Below are 25271 nucleotides of genomic sequence, written 5' to 3' on the forward strand. Positions count from 1 at the left end.
AATTCATTTTGGGATTTTGCGTACAAATGCGATTAATCGTGATTAATCAGGGAAATAATGTGATTAATTAGATTAAACATTTTAATCGTTGCCCAGCCCTAATAAAAAGCATGTAGAGAAAGCTTTGACCCATAAGAGTCGAGCTGAGTGTCAGACTTCAGCCACTTTAAGGAAGAACACTGGAGGGTCACCAGTCGATGTAATTCTAATGACTTTATGAGAAAACGAGCCGTCGGTACGAGATATGTATGAGTGGCAGTAAAATTCTTTATGATTTACGGCTGCGTGAGAAACGCTGTAAATATCACCCGTCACATGAATAAAAACACCAGACCGAGCACAGCAACATCTGTTTAACGCGCCGACAATAGAGACGACGTGGAGTCTGTCCTTTACGTCCCCCCCCCCCCGTGAATAATACCATAAACAATGCTTAACAGTCTCTCTTCTCCTTAACACCCAGAACAAGGTGAGTGCTTTGTATCCACAGAGTGCCGTTAATGTATCGCTAATACGCCTCTCGCTTTCCATGTCTTTAAACAACGCACACATTGCCGACGTCCTTCTGTCTGCCGCACCAAACAACACACGCTGAACATCGCACACATCCTTTCTTCTCAGGGCATTATCTTGTGAATGACTGGCAACACCATTTTCTTTGTCAGGGGGGGGAAACTACCTATTGCACAGCCCTGTAATTAGAGTTTTACCAATTATCAGAGCTTTACAACTACCAATTATCATCCTGCTCTTTTCTCTGCTGGCCCCCTTTTTAACGGCAGCGGGGACGCGAATGGGACAGTGGTGACAAAGGAGGGGGGGGGGTGCAACATCACTGAAAACTCAGCAGGTCAAAGATGTGCACGCCGTGCATGATGAAATTATAAGTCTGTAAAGACTTTTCCCCATTGGAAAGCTACAGCTACAAGCCCGCCTTTAATGAACTCTTACTGTTTACGGACAGGAACAAAAAACTCCGGTGTCTTCACTCAGCAATTATCTAATAGAGCAGAAGGAAACGGGGCCCTTGAGGGATCTATCTTTAAGCCCGGAGGAAAAACATCAGAGAAAGCAGCAGCAGCAGGAGAAGAGGCCACTGATTGTATACGCAAGCACAGAGGCTGATAAGATAAGGCCAGACGTACCAATCCAGCGCTCAGCCTTGGCTGTGGGAGCACGTTTCATAACGAACCACTCCACAGGTCAACAGGGCCAGGGATGCATCTTTGTACCACAAACTGTGTTCATGAGAACTGAAGGATTTATACCAAACTTTGTGCATTTAATTAGTGCAAAAAGTCCTTTTCAAAGAAAGAAACTGAACAATACAGTTAAAGTTAGAATTTTGTAATGGGGTGACAGTATATTTTCTGCTTTGTTGGAAAATCTTTAACAAAACCATCAAACCGACAGTTCATAGCCTGGTGTACAGGACACCCTTAGTCTCACTTTGTCCGCCATTAGGATCTAAAGCAAAAACCTCAGTAATGTGGCAACTAAATTTGGAATTGAGTAGGGCTGGGCAAGTTAACTCGTTATTATCGCGTTGACGCATTAATTATTTTACGCGATAAAATATTTTATCGCGCATTAACGCATTATTTTTTTATTTGAATTGAAAAAAAAAAACATTTTGGGGGGCTTTTGTGCCTTTAATGGATAGTAAAGTTCAGAGAGACAGGAAGCAGGGGGCAGAGAGAGGGGGAACGACACGCAGCACAAGTAAAAGTCTGTTGCTCACAGGCTTTTATTTTGTAAAAGTCTGTTGCTCACAGGCTTTTATTTTGTAAAAGTCTGTTGCTGTCTGCTGTGGAACAGGAAAAGAAAGTAATCGGCGGATCCACCAAACATGGAGAAGGGTACGGAACTTTTACTCGGCCGTTTTCATTTTAAAGTTCTTCCAGACGGCGGAGTCGACAGAACCAAAGTCATCTGTAAACACTGCCAAGTTGAATTGTCTTCTCAGCGTAGTAGTTCCAGTCTAAAATATCACTTAAAGGCAAAACACACAACTGATAGCAGCAAGTCATTCAAGGAAACAGACAGTGGAGCGAGGCTTCTACATAAAAACTACAGAAAGATGCTGATGTTAAAAGTGTGTTTGCACAACAAATGCTATGGCACATTTTTGGATTTTGAGTACAAATGCGATTAATCAGGAAAATCATGTGATTAATTAGATAAAAAAATGTAATCGTTGCCCAGCCCTAGAACTGAGACATCACCCAGTTTATGCTACATGTCATTCACCCCACGGCTTCACATCCTAAAGGAGCGACATCTTTATAGTTATTATCGTGTTCCGAGTCATATCCTAAATCTTTACACTCATTGTGCACATTCATGTTCCTGGGCTGGGTGTATACATGCTTTTTCCTCTTTTTAACCCCGGCAGTGGGCTTTCCTGCAAGTTGAACTCTCATCCTACTAAAGAGTAACCAGTAGCTTTGGGGAAAAAAGCATTTTGGGTCACATTTTAAGTCTCCGGGGACTCTGCTTTTGGTGGAGCGTTAAGACAAAAGTCTGTGTTTCTTATCAATGTCAACATGACAGGCACTTAAAAAGACAATGTTGCTATAAATACTTCCCAAATACAATTACGTTGATTGAAATGCAACAGGAAGGAAAAGCACACTTGGGCTAATCATTACCCCGAGGTCCCAAAATACTTACATAAAGGGAGACCCTGTTTTCTTCTCAACGACCAGCCTTGGTGAGAGATGAAAATACTCTTGTAATAAAAGAGTAAAGTCGTAAGAAAAGAGCCAGAGGCCGGACCAAAAGAGTGCACGGAGGAACGAGAGGGGAAGGCGGGAGATAAAAGGGCATAGAAATGGCAGGATGGGACACATCATGGTAGAAGAAATGTATTTGACGAGTGACCTTTCTACCACATCAAGCCAGAACAATGGTCCATTATGCGCCATTGTGTTCGGTGTGTAATAAAATGTCTCTTTAGCGGTAATGCTGACACAACTGACAGACCAGAGTGAAAGGCAGGAAGTACAAGAAGGGAAAAGGTCTCGGAGGATAAGATGGCTGCTACAAGTCCTGCTGGATAGATAACACATGTATTTGGAAATGCTCCATTACTTGGCGCCGAGTACTTTGAGCCAGCTTCGAAGCACCTGTGTAAAATTGATGGAAACTGAGAGATTTTGATCATCCATGCAAGTCCAACATATCAGGAGTAAAGGAGTCAGGAGTCACGGCCTCTGTGATACAGAAAAACAGAATCCAGCGCGCTCCCAAACACTTGAGCTCATGCTGTTAATCTTAAACCAGATTAGTGGTACTGAACAGTCGTCGAGGTCAACAGAAGTTCACGGAGAAAAATGATGTCATACACACAAAACTGCCAGTTGTGGAGGCTGAACTTGTAACCTCTGGATATACGACTGCTTCTCTAAACAATTACTGGACTCAAAGAAAGATTTGATTTGGTTCACAGATGGCAAAGACACCAGCGGCTGTGCTGTCTCACAAAAAGGCTTATCTCAGTTTAAATGCCTTATAGTATACCAAACATGTTGCATTATGCAAAAAGCACTTCAGTTGCAGGGTAAGATAACCATCGAGCCAATGTTTCCCCATTCACGAGTGTGAATTGATGTTTTCAGTGATCAAACATCCTGAAATGCAGCTTTAGATGTGGAACATGGGGTATTCTATTGAACTGTTAATGATTCAAAACATACATTAATGTACACAATCATTTTCAGCCAGATGTTTCAGCAACAAATGCTTTGAATTAGATTAATAAAACCTTTCTTCAGATCAAGCTGTTTTTCGCAGCTTATTCCAAGCACAGGCAGCAACACAGCCATAAGGCTTTTTAACAGTGACTGCTGAGTTGATAGATTTTATTCAATTTTTTAACATTTTTTGTTTTTAATTATTTATTTATTTAGTCATTTATTATTATTATTATTATTATTATTATTATTATTATTTAGTAGTAGTATTTTTATTAGAATTGGTATTATTATTTTTGTTAATATACAATCATTGTTAACATTAATAATTTTTTGAGCTACTTGACTAATTTGGATTTCCCCCATTGGGGGATGAATAAAGTATTTTTCTAGGAAGGTAAAGGTTCCCGTATGCTACCCCGCAGCTATCCGCCAATCAGACTCCGTTGTCACGCAGAGGCTCATAAACCTTCCGAAGTTCTCCTAGGAAGGTAAAGGTTCCCGTATGCTACCCCGCAGCTATCCGCCAATCAGACTCCGTTGTCACGCAGAGGCTCATAAACCTTCCGAAGTTCTCCGTCGGGCTGTGGGATACGCAAGGCGATTCACCTCCCGATCAGTAGGCGTCGCTACACTGGATGAGCTAATCTCGCGCCGTCCATCATGAAAGTCGTTGATTGATTGTTTACACCTTCCGGCCAATCTCTCGCCAAAGAACTGACGAGACGTCACATAGAGGTCTTTGTACTTTCGTACTTCTTCGATCAGTCGTTTCTCAATTTGCTCCATTCTTTGAAATGTTGACCGGCACACAGTAAACTCTTTCAAAAATGGCGGTGTTGTTGTTGTGAGAGGAAGGAACTAAACCGGAAAAGTGATTCCGGAAATGATGTTGTTAGCCGACCAATCACAACCCTTGCGGTCTCCGCCTACTGATCGGGAGGTGAACCGCCTTCCCGATGGAGAACTTCAAAAGGACGGACTACGGATATGGATTGACGGATAGCGATGGCGAAGCATACTGAGGCCTTTAACTCTTCATGCCTACAGTGAAGGGATCCATTAGATAAATATTCCTGAAATGGTTTGATACCTCTTTGAGGGAAGGGTCCCTGCCAATAAGTACAGGCAAGTTAAAAGCCGACCATGAACTTTGACCAGAGCGACCAAAAGAAGGACATCACAACAGGAGCTACAATCAGTTTACTCTCCGAGATCAGGGGAAAAGTTTGGAAATCAGAGGCGCAGCGCTCATCCACATCGACAGGAGCCAGTTGGGGCGATTAAGGAACCTGACAGTAATCTTTCCCCAGTTTAAAGGTTTATTGCTAACAATCTGCTGGACAGACTTAAAAGGAGTCAATCCAGGACTCGCACAGGGAATATATCCCAATTGGCTTGGGAACAAGTGAGGATTGCTTGGAGAGAGCTTGAGGAAGTAGTTGGAGGCTTGCCTGACCCACTACATTTACCCCGTTAGTACAAAAATCCCGACATGGACGGCAGGGTTTGGAGAATAAATGGATTTAAGTGAGATTTTGGACCAAAGTGTTTGACAGCTCTCCACACTGCCATCATCAAAAGGTCACATGTATGCGTGTTTTTTTGAAGGAATAGATTTCAGCTCTCCATGCTTCTGGAGTCTGGTACACTAAATGCAGAGGAGTATTGATGCTGGGCTTTGAGCCCTCTGAGGCCTGAGACTTCAACCTGTGAGGATATCTATCCAGCTAGTCAATCACAGCTGGATTAACTACAGCCTCTGGCAGGGGTTGATCAATACACTCTGAAGTGAGAAGCAGAAGCTCCCAGTCGAATGTTAGGAGAGCAGCACGGTAAAATAACTAAGTGGATCATTGTTTAACACCAAAGCAGCCGCGGTCTTCCACATGCTCAGTGGCTTCTTCCCATCGATATCTGTGCGGCGCCTCTCAGCCGTTCGTTAAATACAAACAAGAAGGCGCTTGTGCTTTTTGGCTTCTTTTGGGTCGGAGTGAGTGAAAAACCCAATGCTAACAAAGTAATTCCTGCACTAAATCAAATACTGTCAGAGAAGATAGTTCCAGCTCTGGGGATGCAGGAAGCAAGAAGCTCCATTTTGCCGTTAAGCCACAATATTTTTCGCTCTTTCATATCATATCATTTTGTTCTCTAGAAAAAGCAATGTAATGTTAGTAAAGTATTCAGTTGGTTGCAATTTGCCCTTTTGACAATAGACGCCGCGAAATTGCAGACAACATTCTTCTAAATGTACAAATTCTTTATTAAAAGTTGATTTATGAAGGAAATACCAACTCCCACAAGTCTGTAAAATATAGTAAAACAAAGAAAACTGCTTTCTCTTCTGTTGTGATTCTAGTTTAAAAAAAAAAACCCGACTTGATTAGTGGACAAGCAGCAAGGATTGAGTCTTCCACAAGCCAAAAGCCATAAATCAGGTAGAATATACGGACATTACTGTCCACAGGCTTTTTTTTTTTTTTTTTTTTGCTGTTTTCATGGTTTGGGCTTTCCTTCCTGCAGTGAGGAGAATTTCTAGTGCAACTGCAACATTACAGCAATCCATCAGATAGTAATGTTTCCACTTTGTATTAATGGTCTGAGAGCTACTCTTTACAGTTCCTACATCACAGCAGTCTTACGCATAAAGACTCTATAGAGAGGTAGTTTTTCTCATTTCGCTGTGATACAACTGGGCAGTGAAACACGCAGCCCTTAAATCACCTCATGCTCTTCTTTCTTATCAGTTCTTCATGTAAAGCAATTTGCATCTTCCACTGACTGAATTAGATCCAGACAACATATCAACTAATTCTATGAAAACAATTAAGGAGCAGGAAGCGAGATTTACGAGCCAGGCGATCCAATTCAAAGAGCTCAAAGACGCTGACGGATCCCAACTAAATGCATTATTACAATCATTTGGTTCCTTTAGCTCAACAAAGCTGCATTATTATGACAGCTTTTCATCATCTTATTCTTCCTCCCAGAGTAAAACTGCACATTACAGCCTGGAGACGGCGTTGTGCTAAATACAGAATAAGAATATGAACAATTCCGAACCTCTCCTGCTCCATCCTCATCTTCATCGTCTCCTCCTCCGACACCTCCTCAGATCTCCACTTGCTGGAGCCTTTGCGATCCATCTTCTCCCCCGGCCGCTCATCCTTACGGTGTTTCCCAAACCTGGGGCACAAAAACACGAGCAGTTATTGAAATACTCGTTCTTCACCGGCAGAGTTGCACCAACGGATCAAAGGAGAACATCTTTGGAGAAAATCTTGAAAATAAAAGTTTGAAAATACGACTTTTGCCACCAAGACGTTTAAATAATAAGCCAAAGAATCAGATACGCAATGTTTCTTGAAACAAATTTGGAGTGAAATTGTCACAGAAACTATCCAAAGGTGTGACTTAGGAGTCAATCAGGCCCTTAAATGAGGCATTCAAAAAGTTCTCCTTACAAGTTCAAACCCAATTCAGCTCGTTTAAAGTTGGGGGGGTCGGCATAGATGAAGTAATTATATTCATAGGCAGGGAGTGACGCTTAATGAAATAGGAGCCATTGCAGAGATATTTCAGCTTGATTGACCTGGTATAAAGCTGCAGCCGGTTGAAGAAATGACTTTGGCACTGCGCTCGCTTCCACAATGAACCTCTGCCATTATTCACAGGGAAAATTGGTCCACAGAGAATATCTAAGACTTCGAAAGAGACAACGATGAGAGCAACCGAGGGGCTGTGCGTGTGTGCGTCAATGAACGAGTGAGAAGGTAATGAACAAAAGGAAGAAAGAAAAGAGAAAGAGAGAAACTCACTGAACGAAAAAAGCTCAGCTGAAAAATACAAAGACGACCTGAAGTGATGTGCGTCTGTGTTTGAATGCTACTGAAGAAAGAGCCGAAAGTCACGAGATCAAAAGCAAACCAAACAAGTGAAAACCTCTAAAGTGAAGTGTGTTTGAGGATTAAAGAGAAGAAGAAGAAGACTGCCTGAATATGGTGAGCCAGGAAGAAAATGAGGGCGAAATCTAAGGAAAGTCAACGTGCCGCCGTCTGTGTGGAAATCAATGCAGAAGAAAGAAGAGAAAACAAAGCAAATCGATGAGAGAAATACACAGACTCAACAAAGCGAGCAGATAGAACTGTGGATCAGACTCTGCAGCGGGGAACAAAGCAGGAAGAAGAAAAAGATGCAAACGAGAACAAAAGCGAACAGAGAAATAATTGTGAATGAAAGATATGACACAAATTGAACAAAAAGTGAGAAAAACAAACAAAAAAAAAAAGGCACCAGATACCACATCAATTCCTTTTCCCACAACTGTTCGTAACGAAGTTGGACAGAAAATGCGTCTTTACTAGTTTCTGGCATTTACAAGGATCATTTCTAAAGGGAAAAACAAAACAGTTTAATGGCCCGTGCGAGTTCAGATTTTCCCATAAACTGGTGATGCGGCGGTGGAATAAAGCCCTCAGTGGAAACCGAGCACGAACACAACAGATCCTGCACTGCTTTGACATCAGCGTGACCAGAAGACCACCCAAGAGAAATCGGCAGGACAGATTCAGCATCTGGGACCTCGTTTAGGGAACTTATGATCAATTATGAACTTAAGTAGGAAACTTACCATTTACGAGAACTCTGGTCATTTATCAAACCGTTTGTGGAGTTGAAAATCATCTCTCGGCAAAATTGAGTCTGTCCATCAACGATTTTCCAACGAGTTCTGCAGGGGGAGTGCAGTTTAGGACACATAGTCACACAGCTCTGTGCTCGAGTATTGGTGAGCTTTATGAATAATGTGGGGGTAATTATCTTTAAAAGGAGTAAGAAATGTAGCGCTATAATGTAAAGCAGGATGGGATCTTCCATAAATATTATGTCTGATTATAAAGACAGAATGCAGTTAAGTCCTCCAGAGGGGAATTAATCGGTCGACACTGAATTCCTTTGGTTCCGTTAGCGTCGTCGGGCCGTGATCTTCAGCTCTCACTGGAGCGCTTCGCAGCCGAGTGTGAAGCGGCTGGGGTGAGATTCAGCACCTCCATGGTCCTCGGCCGGATAAGCTGGAACGCCCTCTCCGGGTCGGGAATGAGATCCTTCCCCAAGTGGAGGAGTTCAAGTATCTCGGGGTCTTGTTCACGAGTGAGGGACGAATGGAGCAGGAGATTGACAGACGGATCGGTGCGGCGTCTGCAGTGATGCGGCTCTGCACCGGCCCGTCGTGGTGAAGAAGGAGCTGAGCCAGAAGGCGAAGCTCTCGATTCACCGGTCAATCTATGTTCCTATCCTCACCTATGGTCACGAGCTGTGGGTAGGGACTGAAAGAACGAGATTGCGAATACAAGCGGCCGAAATGAGTTTCCTCCACAGGGTGTCTGGGCTCTCCCTTAGAGATAGGGTGAGAAGCTCAGAGTAGAACCGCTGCTCCTCCGCATCGAGAGGAGTCAGTTGAGGCGGGCATCTGGTGAGAATGCCTCCTAGACGCCTCCCCGGTGAGGTGTCCCCGGGCCCGTCCCACTGGGAGGAGGCCCCGGGGAAGACCCAGGACACGTTGGAGAGACTATGGCTGTGTTCGAAACTGCATACTTCATACTTCCATACTTGCATTCTGCATACTCATCGATCAGACAGTATGCAGAGCGTTTACCCACAATGCATTTCGCTCCTGCCCGAGCCGGAATCAGCCGGCATTGAAGCTGATTTCTCTTAAGCTCTAAACTCTGTAAACTTTAGCAACATTTGAAACATTTTCAGGTGAGAAAGTAGTCGTTTAGATCCCCAACGTGTTGAAAACAAGTTAACTCGTGTGGATCTGGAATATGCCCGACAAGTGTCCCCTTAACTGGGTAGTTACAGTATTTCTTTCTTTTTCTATGACGTTTTGCCCATTTTTTCCCCCCCTAGAAAGTCACGACAAGTAGAAACTCGCAACAAACACTGATGCCACTGAAGGACAAACCAAGAGATAGGAAAGAGGAAGAGAAACCGCACTGGGAAAGGAGAGAAGATGAAGGTCCATTACCTGATTAATCTAACTGCAGCCGCCTGAAAAGCTCAGAGTGACAGCCTGAAGTTAATGCTAAAAGCAGGAGTGATCTATCATGGCAAGAGATGGCTGACACTTTCTCTCTCCACACCACTAACTTTCATTAACAGCCCTTTAAAATCAGCCTCGTCACTCTCTCTCACTCTCACACACTCAGGGACAAACACAACAAGATTTATGACGGAGTGGGAACGCTTTGAAGAGAAGACAGAATATTAACCGTGACACTGCATCCTTTAATGATCTGATATTCAAAGCACAGTTAGACCCGTCTCGTCTCGGAGCCGGACGCCATCGATAGGAGTGTCTGACGGGGGTTTTCTGTGGGTTTAAAAGATATCTTCAAAATGTCAGGGATGAAGGTGGTTTAATTCAGCGGACCACCTGTGTGTCACTGCTAATCCCTTCGGTGTTGTGTGGCATCGTGGCTGCGCACCACAGTCAGCTGTGCATGACAAGAGATTTAAACAGCAGGAAACACACCTGCTTCTGACTTGATTGGGACAGAAGAAGAAGAGTGAAATATCTCAGTTACCACTGGTCAGATTTAAGTGAAATTCATTGGGATTAGTGATGACTTGACTTAATTCAATTCATTACGATACAATTGGTGCTTTGGTTTTGAAAACAGGAAGTGAACCTACCCTCATTGTAGCTAGCTTGAAACTATCGTTTTGACAGGAAATGACGATCGGCGACATCACGTTACGTTGCTTCTTGGGTAGTTTGAGTATGAGTAGTAACCTCATGATGCATACCCAACATTTCGGCGAATCTAGTATGCATCCGGGAACTTCTCGCTTACTCAAACTCGCTTACTAACTCAAAATGTTAGTATGAGTAGAGGGAGAAGTATGCGGTTTCGAACACAGCCTACGTCTCAGGGCTGGCCTGGGAACGCCTCGGCAGAGCTGGAAGCTTTGTTGTTTGAAACTACTGCTTCTCTGGTGCCTGTATGACAAAACAAGTTAAACATATCTAGGATAACCTCTGGTTATCTGCCTTAAAGGGATACAAAGTAGTATAGCGGCAGTATAGCGATCTCTACTGGTCAACCTGAAATTCTACACTGTCGTAAAAATGCCCACCTTCCTCCCCCTCATCATTTTCATGTGTAGATAACAATTCTTGTTCGGATCAAAACGCTATTCTTATTCTAATCAGGTCAGTCCGTGTATTTCTGAAGCTAGGCTTCTCGAACTCAGGAGGAATTAGAGCACCATCATCAGAAGGGCCAGGCTAACCTGTCTCTTTACGATCTAAAACGCAGATCACTATGGTAGATGAACAAGATCACGCTTGGAGAAATTTCATAAAGATGGGAAGTGCCAACATCGAACGTTTCATATTCAGTCTGTGAAAGGCAGAATATGAAACGCTTGGTGTTGGCTCTTCAACACAAGCGAACACATAGCTACGACTACAGCTAGCATACAGCACCTAGCTAAGTGCCGTAAACACAAACAACTCTTCTCGCGCGGCGCATCACGAGACTTCAGAAGCGGGTCGCTCCTGGCAAAGTTACATTTGGGATTCTCAGCATACAGACCCCTGTTGGGAGCGAGACAGGCTTCATTCGCTTACTATTGACTTGTTTAACCATTGGTAAACTCCTGAAGGCTATAATTTTAGGTGAAAATGCTACCTAGTGCCCCTTTAACTAACCCTAACAATGGTAATGACATTGGTTATTATTAACCTCATCAGTCAATCCAGGTTTTCTGACATTCGGATTAGAGCTTAGATCGGACCTAAAAAAAATAAAAAAAAATAATCAAACCCGACCCTTTCTGAGCCCGTGCACATTGTGTCCGAGCCCGGTCCGGCACATTAACTGTAATTATGAGCCCGAGACCGCTTTAAACACGACCATTTCTTAATATGTGGGCCGTTATAGCTGACGTTGTCAACTACAATTTTGAGTTGTTTGAAGTGAACCACAGAAATTTGTTAACAATTATCTTGATGAACAATGCAACAAGAACGACACGTATAGCCTAAATATGTGTTTATTCGTGATTGGATCGTAGCGTACATGGATCCGAATGAAGAGACTTGAAATAACAATGATGAAAAAAAAAAGCTTGATCACGCCCGGTCCGGTCCGACCCGAGGATAGTTGCGGGAAGTTCGGGCTCGGGTGCGGGCAGAGAATTTAAACTCTACTTCGGATATGTGCCTACTCATCTAAAACGAGTGGAGTTGGCAGTCAAAATCACGTATTTCTACCAGACGGAAAAGCAGCACACCTGCTTCTGCCAAAGTTTGAGTTGCACAGTAATTTTGATTCGTTTTAAACAAAAATATGAACAAACGGTACAATTTGATGCAAGTTATTCATTTCAGAGGCTATAAACTCATATACAGTGTAAGGAAATGACAGTTATGGTCTTATTGAATGGAAATAAAGCAGGAAGAAGCTTAAGAGGATTCTGTCTCTGTTTAAGGCCACATAAGCATTCCTTTTGCTTGCATATCTCTCTTGGTGAAAGCCCAACAGTGTGTACCTTCTTTGGCTTTTGGAGACTATCACTGCTCATGCATAGATGGTTAGAAGTGATTTCATTGGTCTGGAAACTTAACCTGCTCGAGAACAGGTTAAGTTTCCATGTTGCCACATTCCAGAGAGAAATGACCAGTTTTGGGATGATGAAAGCGCAGACTTGAACCTGCAGCTCCCTCACTAAGCCACTAATCCTGCTCGACAGCACAGGTTCCCAAAGGTGCTTCTTATGCAGCATCTCCTGTGTTGACGTCGTGCCAAGAGCTTCGAGCCATTTCTTAATTTGTAGTCACAGTTGGCACCAAACGCAACGCAATACAATGAACTCCATCAACAGCAGTATAAATCACCTGCTTTTTACCTTGCAGTATCCTTCCACCTGTGACAAATGAGCTAAAGAAAATCCTCAGCAGGCAGCAAGAAAGGCTTCATGTTGTTCATCACACCACAAAGATTGCTACTGTTTGATTTTAGGCTTGTTCACTTGTTCATGATGGGAAAAAATCCAAACACACACACACAAACCACTGCAAAATTAGTGCAGCCCTCAAATTTCTGGGCAGCAACCATCTCGGCAGATGCCAAGCTAACAGACTGGGTGTTGCTTCTGAGTCCAAGAGATGATCAGAGGACTGAGGGAGATGGCTTCAGAGTTGGCAGGCTGCGCTTTTTGGCAGGGGTTGATGGTAATGATGCTTTGATTGGGGCCTGAGCGCGAGGCCTCCGAGACACGAGAGCGTCGGGCAGCGGCGACTCTGTTGATCACACACACGCGTGGACACACAGTCCTCTGACTTTTTCATCCCTTCAGCTGCCGATCCGCCCCTCCTTCGTGCAAAAACACATCCAAGCTCTCGCTGACACTCCTGCACCAGCCGTGCTCACTCGCTCAAACCCACGACACTCGTCGGGAACTCTTGATACGCTCTCGGGACTTGCGTTCACGCTTGGCAGTGTGACAGCGTGCACTTCGTGCCCCTTTAAAAACAAAAAAGCAGACTTTGTTCTCCATGCATCCACCCTCAGTGGTTTGGGACAGCGCACACATTTTCATGCCATTTCATCATGACAAGTCGACACCGACACAAGTGGAACATGCAAAGTCTGGCACCTTCTTTCCTTTTTGGTAACAAATTTGCAGCTAAGTGCTCAGCGCTGCGGTGTTTGCTAAACTGCAGCTCCCACACATCACCTGTCAGATGCACGACGTGGGCGTTTACTTGGATGTTTGCTCTTCTGATGCTGTACTTTAACGTCTGCTTGTTTTTCATTTCTTCGTGCAATGCGAGACGGTACAAAAAGAGCAAACCTGTGATGGAAATCGCATGTTAATTTTTTGTCATTCTTCTCTGGCCCAGGGGGCATCGACTTTGACTGAAGATTATTCTTCCTCGGTGTGTTAAGAAACCTGAGGATTTAAGCTCCTCTCAAAGGTTGCTGTGTCGGCACTGAACGACTGTCATGGAGGTGTCCTTTAAATCGAGAATCCAGACTCTGGATGAGTTTCTATCCTCAGGCTGCTGAATTAATTCTCTGCCTACCTTTTATAACTCCACAATTTACTCATTCCAACATAACTTTTGCATAGAGCTGGGTGAGTTAACTCATTATTGTCGCGTTAACTCGTTAATTATTAAAAAAATAGTTTTTTTGGGCTTTTGTGCCTTTAATGGATAGGAAAGTTCAGAGAGACAGGAAGCAGGGGGCAGAGAGAGGGGGAACAACACGCAGCACAGGGCCGCCAGCTGCAGCGAGGACAATAGCCTCTGTACATGGGGCACCTGCTCAACCCACTACGCCACAAACCACCCCTGTTTTATTATTTATTTCATTATTGTAAAATAATAATAAATAATAAAGCTCACAGGCTTTTATTTTGTAAAAGTCTGTTGCTCACAGGTTTTTATTTTGTAAAAGTCTGTTGCTGTCTGCTGCTGAACAGGAAAAGAAAGTAATCGGCGGATCCACCAAACATGGAGAAGGGTACGGAACTTTTAGTCGGCCATTTTCATTTTAAAGTTCTTCCAGACGGCGGAGTCGACAGAACCAAAGTCATCTGTAAACACTGCCAAGTTGAATTGTCTTCTCAGCGTAGTAGTTCCAGTCTAAAATATCACTTAAAGGCAAAACACACGACTGATAGCAGCAAGTCATTCAAGGAAACAGACAGTGGAGCGAGGCTTCTACATAAAAACTACAGAAAGATGCTGATATTAAAAGTGTGTTTGCACAACAAATGTTATGGCACTTTCATTCATATGGCAGCACATTTAAAATAAAACTAAATGCTAAAAGCTATACACTACTTTTGAATTCATTTTTGGATTTTGTGTACAAATGCGATTAATCGTGATTAATCAGGGAAATCATGTGATTAATTAGATTAAACATTTTAATCGTTGCCCAGCCCTACTTTCGCAGCATCACGTGAGCACATCTGAAATTCTGTTACGCAATCTGGCGCTGCACGACGATAATTAGACTGAATCTTGACTCTCCACCATGCTTACAGATGGATCGACTATATAACTCGCATCATTATTTTGGAACACACAGCTGTCTCTGCCAGTAAACACTGGGTGCAGATCAAACAGGTCCTCAAAGCGAGTCTTAATGGAGCAGATCTGATGAAGCCAATACTGAGCCAATCAGAGCAACGTAACACCTATGTTTTAACAATGCGCACCAATTATTTTCATGGGGGGGGGGACTGGATGTTTCTGTGTGCTGCTGTGCAGATTCATCAGTGATTGGAATTTCACATTTTATCGCTCTTTAATTGGAGAAGCCTGTTCTGTGTGTGGATCTGAAAGTTGTTGCAGATTTTTTTTAGTGTTGTGACTTGATGTTGGAACAATGTTACAGATGAGAAGTTCCTGAGTAAATCCTTCCATCTTAAACTAGTGCTAAAGCGCTGTAATTCATAGAAATGTTGCGCTTTTGTAACTTTTATGTGTAAGCTGTCCTAACCTCTTCTTATTTACCGATGGGAGACCCAAACCACACGTTGCTGGTAGTTAGAGGCTCCCACAGGTCATGAACCTGGTCTGAGCTCAGTAACTACGACCTACTTTGAGGAGCCCAGTTATTTGAGATCATTTGTTTATGTTTTCGTGTGTGTTATTGAGATGTTTCGATGAGAAAAAGTAATAGTTGTGAAAGGGGTTAGCTCTGCAAAAGTAAAAAAAATATGGGATGTGTTATGATGAAACCCGTATCTCTACACTGTCCTATCCAATAAAGGCATAAAAAGCCCCCAAAACTTTGTGGGGGCGTGGCTTTCGATGGAGCACTGATGGAGGGGGGGTGGAGCTTAGCGGAGGTGCCACTTTCAAATCTTGCTAGCTCTCCAGGATTACCAACCCTGCCTTTAAGTTAAAGGAGTGGTTGTAGGAAGGGTTTATGAGCAGTTGGTGTCTTAGCTGTGGAGGACAGCTTAAAGCTAAAAGATGCTCAAAAGGCAACGATAAGAACATTTTTCACCATCTAAAAACAACTGAAACCTCAGAAATTCCAAAGAGGCTGAAGCTGGAGCTATATTGTGGATTTTTACAACAAAAAAAGTTTTGAAGTTTGAAGTGTTTTGGATGTAAATAGCAATGTGCTCATCTTACCAGCTTTTAGTTTAAAAACCTTCTAATTGTCCAAAGGGAAAGAGCTCCGACTGCTGTCTACTCATAAAATATAAAAAAATCCTTTTAACGAGGATCTGTTTATGAATCCAACCTCGCACTCTTCATATATGTGCAGTCCTGATGTAAACCATTGCATTTCTATTTCAAATCTATTTGCATGTTTGTTTCCCTGCCAAGCATTAGCAGGGAAACCTGAAAAAGTCAGAGTTTTCATGACTTTGCGGTATTTGTGCGTATGAATCCTGGTGATTACCCGTCTGTGTGGCCCACGCTGTGTTTTCTACGAGGCTCTCTGCTTCCCTAAATGTAAACTGCAGTCATCAGAAAGCGATCCTACCCGTTTAACACGGAGCCCTGCTGACTACGACACTGCGGAGCTGAAGAGCCAACTTCCCAGCTCTTCTTCTCTGTCCCCACATATTTTCATTTACTTTGCACACGTTTCCTTTGGGATGCAACAGGTATGCTCGCCATGGATTTAAACATGACTAAAATGCCATAAATATTTGTTTTTGGTGTCAAACCGGTCCCTTCAGCTCCTTTACAGCGAACAGACATAATCATTAACGACTCTGATGAGAACGAGCACGTCCGCAGCACACGGTCCAAAAGGGTGGTGACGCCAAATATTTATTCATTTTACTCAACCGCACTTTCTAAGAAGTTAAAGATTAAAAACAAAGAACCTAAAGTGTCCTCACTTTGCTTTGAGCACCTTGAACTTTTTCACAGTTCTTGATGAGAATATTAACTGATCCATGTATGTTCTGATAGCATCTTCCTCAAATGAACTAATTTCCTTTCCCTTGAACTTTCCACTTTCCACCTCATACAATTTCACTACTTGTCACTCCTCAACCTGCCTCCTCTTCCTCTTCCTCTTCCTCTTCTTCTTCAGTATTTTCTCTCTTTCCAACACTGTGGTACCTGATATCCTTCCTCTCTTCACACCTTGTCGGAGCCAGTTTGGCTGATATGATGCATAGAAATATACAACATATACAGAAATTACTGCCCGGACCCGAGGCCTTCCTCACCAATCAGAAGGAGAAAGCAAAGACCACATGACCCACACACACATGGGGATGGTTACATGGAACATAACGACTACACTTATGGACCTCATCTGTGGAACAGCCTGCCTGAGGACCTCAGGGCAGCAGAGAATGTTGATGTTCTTAAAAAGAGGCTCAAGACCTACCTTTTTATTTTATTTTGGTTTAGTTTCCTTTTATCTATCCATTATTTTAAATATTTATCTTTTAATTATTTTATTATACACTTGTTTATCCAGTGTTTTTCCTTCCACACCGGGGACCATGCCTACTTGGTCTGGGGGGGTCATTGCTGGTTCGGGGTGGCTGGGGGAGAGATTCCCAAGATACCGTTTCCTCACTCCAGCGTCGAGCCAGATTTTGATGTTTATTGTTGTTGATATTGATGTTGCTCATGTTGGGGGGGGGGGTGCAGGTGCAGTGTGGTCGTCGGAGTGATGTTGTGAGTTTATGCATGGATTGATTTAATTTTTAAAACTTAAAACCCATTTTTATTCCCTGGCTTTTAACCCAGCATGACACTCTGTTTCTGTTATTGTTTCATTATTGTTTTTACATTGTTCTTATGTTTTATGCCTTATACTTCGTGTTGTTAGTCATGTACAGCACTTTGTTTCAGCTACGGCTGTTTTTAAAAGGCTGTATAAATAAAGTTGAGTTCATTATGTAAAGCACTGTGTGCTGCTTCTTTTTGTATGAAAAGTGCTATATGAATAAAGTTTGATTTGATACAAATGAATGGGATGTTTGTGCGTATATTTGTTCAGGTTTATGAGTTTAGCGATAGCAGACTGTACGACAGATGAAATATCGCAGGTGCAGAAGAAGAATTATTGAGATGGACAAAGACCACAAAGGTCAGGTTGTCTGGGAGTCTAATCAGGGTTTCCCTGCAGCATTTTAAAGGGTTACGGCTGCACAGCTCAGGCCTCCAACAATCACACTCTTCTAGGAACATTCAAGCCTCCGGTCAATAACGCTGTATAAGCTGTTTGCAGTGGATATTGATCACGGAGCTATTGATCATTCAGCCCTCACTCGGATTCAGTGATGTGAATATTTACTGTGTATGAGCTTTTGGTGCGAAGGTTAGGGAGATAACACAGAAGAGGTGGTCAATGAAAACATCAGCACATGTCCTCCAGACTGTGGTGAAGCACAACTTCCTGAAAACACAAATGCATTTTTGGAACAGGAACACGAGACGATCCAACAGCTGGAGCCAAAGTGCAATTTGCCAGTTGACATGAATGCAGGTAACATCAGTGGGAAAACCTCCAGGTGAGACGCTTCAGTGGGTAAAAGTCTGTCAATAAAGGAAAAGTGATGCATGCTCAATCTGCTGATAGGATGAATACCGCAATTACTTCTGGACTGAAAGCAGATTGTAGTGTCCAACAGGAGAAAAATGCCAGGTGTGAGGGGTAAACAGACATGTTTAAGCCTCTAGCATGGTTGCTGCGTTGGCTAGCGTGAGCGGTGCTGATGACGTCACGATTTCGTGCCGGCTATATACGGTGGCGCCAGTAGTTGCAATTTTCTCCGTCACAGAGGCGTCGCTGCTACGTGAAGGTTACCGCTACTCTACAACCACGAAAGTGGAGAAGAAAACAATGAAGAGCAGGAACACTGCCATCAATGATGCTGCTGCAGTATCTGGAAGATGAAATGCTTCGTGTGTTTCTGTGTTTCACCAAGTTCGTGAGCCAAGATAATTCAGTTAATAGAGGTGAAGGTCTGAAGCCCCCGGCATCCCCACTTGGAGTCTCTGTCCTCTTCTTTGCCTTCACGTATCTGTCCCGTAGCTTCTTCCACACATTCTTACAGAACTCTCCCTCTTTCCCCAAAGTTCTGCCCATCTCTGTGCACCAGTTTTGGGAGTTTACGTTGGTCCCTGTGCTGTTTCACTGCAGTTTCGTACAGCTGCCTGTACAAACGCACCTCCTGACTGAGCCTGGTCTCTAATTGGTCCATCCGGTTCGTTGTGCTCGGCGCAGCCAAGTTACAAAAATCGTCTGGTGCACGACAACGCGCTGGGCCGTCTTTTTAAGGCAAAGCGCCAGGCCTGAAACGCCATTTTGACGTCACGGTCCGCCACCGCCGTGAGTGACGCGTCAACTGTAAATCCAGCTTTAGGGCTTCCCTGCAGGCGACTCTGGGTGTGAATATTGTCCAGCAGAAGGACGGCACTTGTCATTCTTGATCTGCATTGATTTCTGTAAAATCCGACATGCGTGTAATTGCTGGCAGCTCCGACTGATTTAGTTAATTTGATGAAAGGAGGCTGAATCTCAGCCCAAATCCAATTTCTCAGTTTAATTTCCTTTAATTTCAAGTGTCTTCTCGCTCTCTGAAACTGAGTAACTGTGGAGGGGGTTGAAAATAATCCCTGACTGATCGGTTATCACTTGCCATCTACTCCTTCTGCGTAAATAGACGCAACATAAACTGGTGCTGTTCTGATTTCTCACATACAATTTTCATGCTAAAATGAGCAATCAGATGCATGTCCTTTAAATCACAGAAGCTGATTAAATCCTTACTTTTTGCCGGTTGTAGCGTGTTTAAAAACGTGTTAAAAGCGTGCTAAATTATGCACAATGTGAAGTACCACAACATGTAAACATCATCAACCTCTGGGGATGCTGATGGAGACGAGTACTGCTGCAGGTGGTGATATGGGGCCAAAGCCTCTGATGTGGTCACGTTCATTTAAAAGTTTGGTATATTTACCTGAACATGTCCCCGAGTCCCTTCAGCATGCCCTTCTTGGGTTTCCCCTTGTCCTTGTCCTTCTCCTTCTCCTTCCCTGCATCCGGCTTCTTCTTCTCCTTCCCCGCCTTGTCTTTGTCCTTCTTCTTCTCCTCTTTGGTGCGGTTGGTGCCGTTGACCAGTGGCTTCTCTGTACTGGACAGCGGCGTCTGGTCTGCCACCGTGGACACAGAATCTCTCCCCGAGCGTGAACTTTCCTCCGTGTCCTCCTCCACTGGAGACAGAAAAAACAATGTAACAGAGGAGGGAGAGAAGAAGAAACACGGGGGGGAAAAACAGAGAACATAGGCTGTGTTCAAAACCGCATACTACATACTATATACCTCCATACTGCATACTCATCGATCAGACAGTATGCAGAGCGTTTACCCACAATGCATTTCGCTCCTGCCGGCCTGAAGCCGATTACGCTGAAGCTCTAAACTCTGTAAACTTTAGCAACATTTGAAACATTTTCAGGTGAGAAAGTAGTCGTTTAGATCCCCAACGTGTTGAAAACCTGACTAAATACCGGCTATTTACAATTTTGTTCCCACGAATTCGGCGCTACTAAAGCTAGCCGCAGTGAGCAACGCACTTCCAGTTATTTTCACAAAATAAAATACCCGTTGCCTTTTATCATAGGGAAAGCCATTACGATACAATTGGTGCTTTTGTTTTGAAAACAGGAAGTGAACCTACCCTCATTGTAGCTAGCTTGAAACTGCCGTTTTGACAGGAAGTGACGATCGGCGACGTCACGTTACGTTGCATCTTGGGTAGTTTGAGTACGAGTAGTAACCTCATGATGCATACCAAACATTTCGGAGAATCTAGTATGCATCCGGGAACTTCTCGCTTACAAAAACTCGCATACTAACTCAAAAAGTTAGTATGAGTAGTAGGAGAAGTATGCGGTTTCGAACACAGCCTTATTCTTTAAACCAATCAACAGGTAGTTTTAATAGAGAACTGTGACACATATGAAAATCAATAGCCCCTTTCACACTGCCGAATAACCCGCGTTTAATTCGTGAATTTAGCGTGTCCGCTGTTGCGTTCACACTGCCGACCCGGGCTGCCGCGTCAACTCGACTCGCCTTTCGACCCGCGTCGGACCCTAGTCTTTTTGCTGAGCCGAGTTTGATGTGAACGCAATCGACGCGGGTCGGACGTGGGCGTGACGTGAGGAGTTTAAAAGACAGAATGGACAGCTGATTCAGAACAACAGCGACAGATGAGGACAAGTTTTACCTTGTTTTAGCCTACATCAAGTTTGAGACATTTTTTAATATGGCCAACTGGGGAGACAAGGAGGTCCGCGAGCTCCTCAGCCCCCGAGCAGAGGACGTTATTTTCCGCCACATTTTGGGGACGGTGAAGGATGGACCTCTGCTGGAAGGGCTGGCGAGAAAGATGGGAGAGCGCGGTTTCCCACGCACCGTGAAGTAACATCTCCATGAACTGCATTGCATAAACGATATCTCAAGGTGTCCCGCCATCGTTTGTTTGAAAAATTTGATGCAGACAGGTGTATTTAACCCTACCTCCGACGCATGGCTTGTGTCTACGTCATTGTACACGCCCAGCATTTTATGTGTTTCGTGTGATGCTCTGCCACTAGGCAACGCCCCCTGAACTCGGCTTCAGGTGACACGGGTCACCCTGACACGCCAAGCGTTCACATTGCTCGACGCGGGTCGAAGGTGCAATTTGGACCCGCTAAGGTAGCGGGTCGCAGTGTGAAAGGGGCTAATAACTCTAATAAATGAAAATCTATGGGTCCCATTAATGTGGAAGCACAGGAGCCCAACACAACCTAAGCTAAAAATTATCAACACCGGTGGATGAATTACTGTTTTATTATGGTACTGAGGAGTGTTACTTTACCAAAAATAGTTGATGAGTCATTGTGTTGTCACCATTTCAGATAGATTTAAGTTACCCACACACTGCTGTTTCATTCCAACCTTCCTTAATTTCACATGTGCGGATGTCTAATTTTAATGTCCGTCTGTGGGATTTTGCCATTTTATACCGAACACACGGTTACATAAAAAACTAACGAGTGTGTGTGGCTCTCTAACATTAAGCCTTTTAGATTGTAGTATCAGTGAGTTCTCATTTTGGATGAATTGTAATCCCTGAAAGGTCTTAAACAGGCTCCAGAGACCGTGAATACATTCTTGTATGTTGTTCTGATGCAGTGACTTAAAATGAGAAGAATTTCCTGAGAGGATGCTGGCTTATCGTAGAGTGACATCCTATCTAATATGCCGCCCGCTAACAGGGTGATGCCACTGATATGTCGTGCGGTGGAGGTTGCATCCTGAGTCATCGATATGCCATCGCCACAAGCCCAGAAAAAAATCTGCTGCCAGACATTGAGCATTAGTCAGAACGCTGTCACTCTCATGCACAAATATGAGTTTAAGTGGCTCACATCAGTTCCGTTGTTAGACATCATCACAGCTGTTATTTGGCATCATTTTAGCAGCCACAAAATGCAAGATCGATGCAGTCACCGACTTATCATTCCACATGTTCCAGGTATGTCGACTCAGGTGGAAGTTTTTTTTTTTGGGGTCAAACCTGGGGATTTATTCACGTATTTACAGGATATTAAAACTCCACCCTGTTACAGAACGTTTGGTATCTTACAAGTCTCCATGCCCTCGTCATCGTCCTCCGTGGCAGCCGGTCGGTCGTAGGATTTGTCGATGGCCGCTCTGAAGCTCTCGTTGCAGCCACGCCCCCTGATGATGCGAGGGCGGGGCCTGTGGAATGGGAGGTCCCCATTGAGGGTAACCTCTGCGACGGCTGTCTGGAGGCTCTCCAGAGAGCTGGACTTCTTGAGACCCAGCGACGGTCCCACATCCTTTGTGGAGGAACCTGATGAGGGATACAGAGGTACGTACCGTTGGAAACAAATCAACGCAACCCCTAAAGTCTCCTAAATCCACGGTGGTGGCCTTTACATCTCCATCGATACCCTCATTCAACACAGTATGCTAAAGTATCCACTACGTTTCACTTTGACCTCAGTCTCAGCTGAACTCTAACCAAGCCAATCTAATTAACTTCAAATATCTTAGAATATTCTTTATGACAACAGATGATGATCCGATGCTGAAGAAACAAAACTAGCACAGGGATTACATGACACTATGACATCAGAGGACAGGTTTAGAGGATGAGAAACAGAAATTTCTTGTCAGATTAAGGTGTCTACATGCACTTAATAACTCAGTCTGATTGTGATTTAGCCAATAATCTGATCCTTTCAGTGCCATGTAACCCCACTGAGTGTCAATGCAAAGTGACACGTATACGACAACAAGCCACTTCCTGGCAGTTCCACATGACCAACAACTAAAGTATGAGCTCAGAATCTGTCCAGTGTGTGAAGCTGCTGGATTCTGGGACACGTTCCAACCTCAAAGTGAACGTCTACAGCACACACAGCGAGCGTGATGGAAACCCAACACAGAACCTGGACGAAAACCAGATAAAAGGCCCACCGAGGCCCAATGTAGATGGGTGCAGTATGAATACATAATGTGAGAATGTGGCAGTTCATCTTCGTCCGTCTGCAATTTCCTTTTACTCTTTTCTTACATGGATACGTTCATGCACTGGAAAAAAAATAGTATATTTATCTAATTTCTAGTCAAAATATCTCATTACACTTAACATAAGACACAACTGCCTAACAAGTGCTATTTCAGCCAGATATAGGGACTTGTTTGAAGACAATACATCTGGAATATCTTGTTAAATGAAAAAGTCTTGAAAACAAATTGTTTTGAGTCATATTTCATATGAAACAAGCTTTTTATTTACATTTGAAGAGGTTTTTAAGCTAATTTCAAGATCACTTTTATCTCAAAAGTCCTAAATATCACATCTTATTTCAAGAAATCTTGACAAGCCGATTTTCACTAGTTCCATTGGGAGATTTTTTGCTTATTTCAAGCAAAAATGTCTCGTATTTGGTGTTTTTCTTACTTATATTTGGAGGGGCATTTTTTTCCAGTGTGTTGAACTGATAACAATATGAACTCTTGACCCCCCCCTCTGCATTTCTAGCTTTAACAGATCTTTTCCACTGTGAAACACATGTGCCAACAGGAACTACAGGAAGAATCCAGACCAAACTGCCTGCTCACTGCAGAAAAACACAGTACAGGAGCTGTTAATGCTTCACAACCGAGCAGTAAACATATATCAGAACAGACCGCAGTCTTCCATGAGTTCCTGCATCCATGGAAACACACAAACTGTTTCCTAACACACGGACATCCGTGAAGAAGCTGCTGACCTCCATAAGCAGGTAAAGAAAAATCTTATTAGTGGCTCAACCACAGGTACAGAATGACTGAAGAAGAAAAAAAAGCACCTGTTTGAGCAGCCTCCTAAGGGACAATAAGCAATAAATTCTGACATCAACACGCTGTAATCAAACCTGGATACTGTTTCCTGATCAATTTCCGTGCATTCATGTGTGTGTATGTGTGTCATTCCTCCCAAATGACTGCAAATTTCATTACAAGACGAGGCTGTACATGAAAATAACCATCAGCAAAACTGGAGAAACATGACAGTTTAATTAAACTAAGGCAATTCATACAGTTGCGTGGGCATAATTTCTGCTCCCATATGGCACCTTTCACATGCTCGGAGCACGCGTGGCGGGGGTAATAAATGAAAAAAAAGGTGAAGAGATATGAAGGTAAATGAAGGAGTCGCTAATCTTCTGGCAGACCAACATGAGGAGTCACGGCACAGGAGATGGAAAATAGCAAGTTTAGAGGGAAAAAAAGAGTTTATAAAGACTAATTAATGAGGAAAAAGAAAAAAAAAAAACCACAATGTTTCATATGAGATTTGCATCTTCAGCAGGTTCAGTCCTATTCAAATTATATTATGCTTCCCGCACTTGATGGATTTCCTGATTTTATCATCAGTCTACGCATAATGTTACACGCTTTTATACGCTTAAACACAGGGAAACGGTCACAAAATCAATTTGGATTAAATGTATTCAAATCTATTCAAATGACCGACTCAGGCTGTTCGAATATTCTCAAATAGTTCGTCTGGTCCAAGCTGGTTGCTTTCAGTGACACTGACCAAAAAAAAAAAAGATATAAAGACAGAAAAGGGGGGAAAAAGAAGGAGAAAATTGAATACATGCAGAGTGAACAAGCTTGTGGGTTCGCGGCCTCCCATTCATTCTCATCAGCCCGTCCTGCTCCCTTAGCGTCTCTGTGAGAGCCGGGCTGACGGGCTTTTCACGCTGCACACCCACTTTATTTAAAGGCTTTGCCTGCTGCCTTTCACAACAGTCAGACTTCACTGACGGTATTAAAGAAAAAATGAATTATTTACACTTAAATAGAGGTTTGACGAATGGCATCCGGTCACAAACATGAAAACTTTTTGTCCCCTTAAAGTCCTTTACTTGTGTTTTAATGGGTTTATAAGACACATCTCAAGCTAAATCTGCCATTAACGACATCTGCAGATCACCGCCTGAGTCTCAGGAAGACGAGGTGCAGACAGCCTGCAGGTTCCAGC

At 43.4% G+C, this 25271-nt stretch overlaps 1 protein-coding gene across 8 annotated transcripts in view; it reads right to left on the minus strand.

Moving 5' to 3' along the window:
* The window catches only part of pard3ab (par-3 family cell polarity regulator alpha, b), a 316394-nt gene that overhangs the window by 80317 nt on the left and 210806 nt on the right, over positions 1–25271 (minus strand). For 7 of the 8 annotated variants that reach the window (XM_075482726.1, XM_075482725.1, XM_075482724.1 and 4 more), the window contains 3 exons: positions 22353–22583; positions 19674–19926; positions 6759–6881 (listed from right to left, as the gene is read on the minus strand). In XM_075482726.1, coding sequence (XP_075338841.1) covers positions 6759–6881; positions 19674–19926; positions 22353–22583 — 607 coding nt within the window. The remainder of the gene's footprint in view (positions 1–6758; positions 6882–19673; positions 19927–22352; positions 22584–25271) is intronic. The other variant, XM_075482727.1, reaches the window with a different exon arrangement.

Source organism: Odontesthes bonariensis, chromosome 14 (assembly GCF_027942865.1).
Source record: "Odontesthes bonariensis isolate fOdoBon6 chromosome 14, fOdoBon6.hap1, whole genome shotgun sequence".
Classification (NCBI taxonomy): Eukaryota; Metazoa; Chordata; class Actinopteri; order Atheriniformes; family Atherinopsidae; genus Odontesthes; species Odontesthes bonariensis.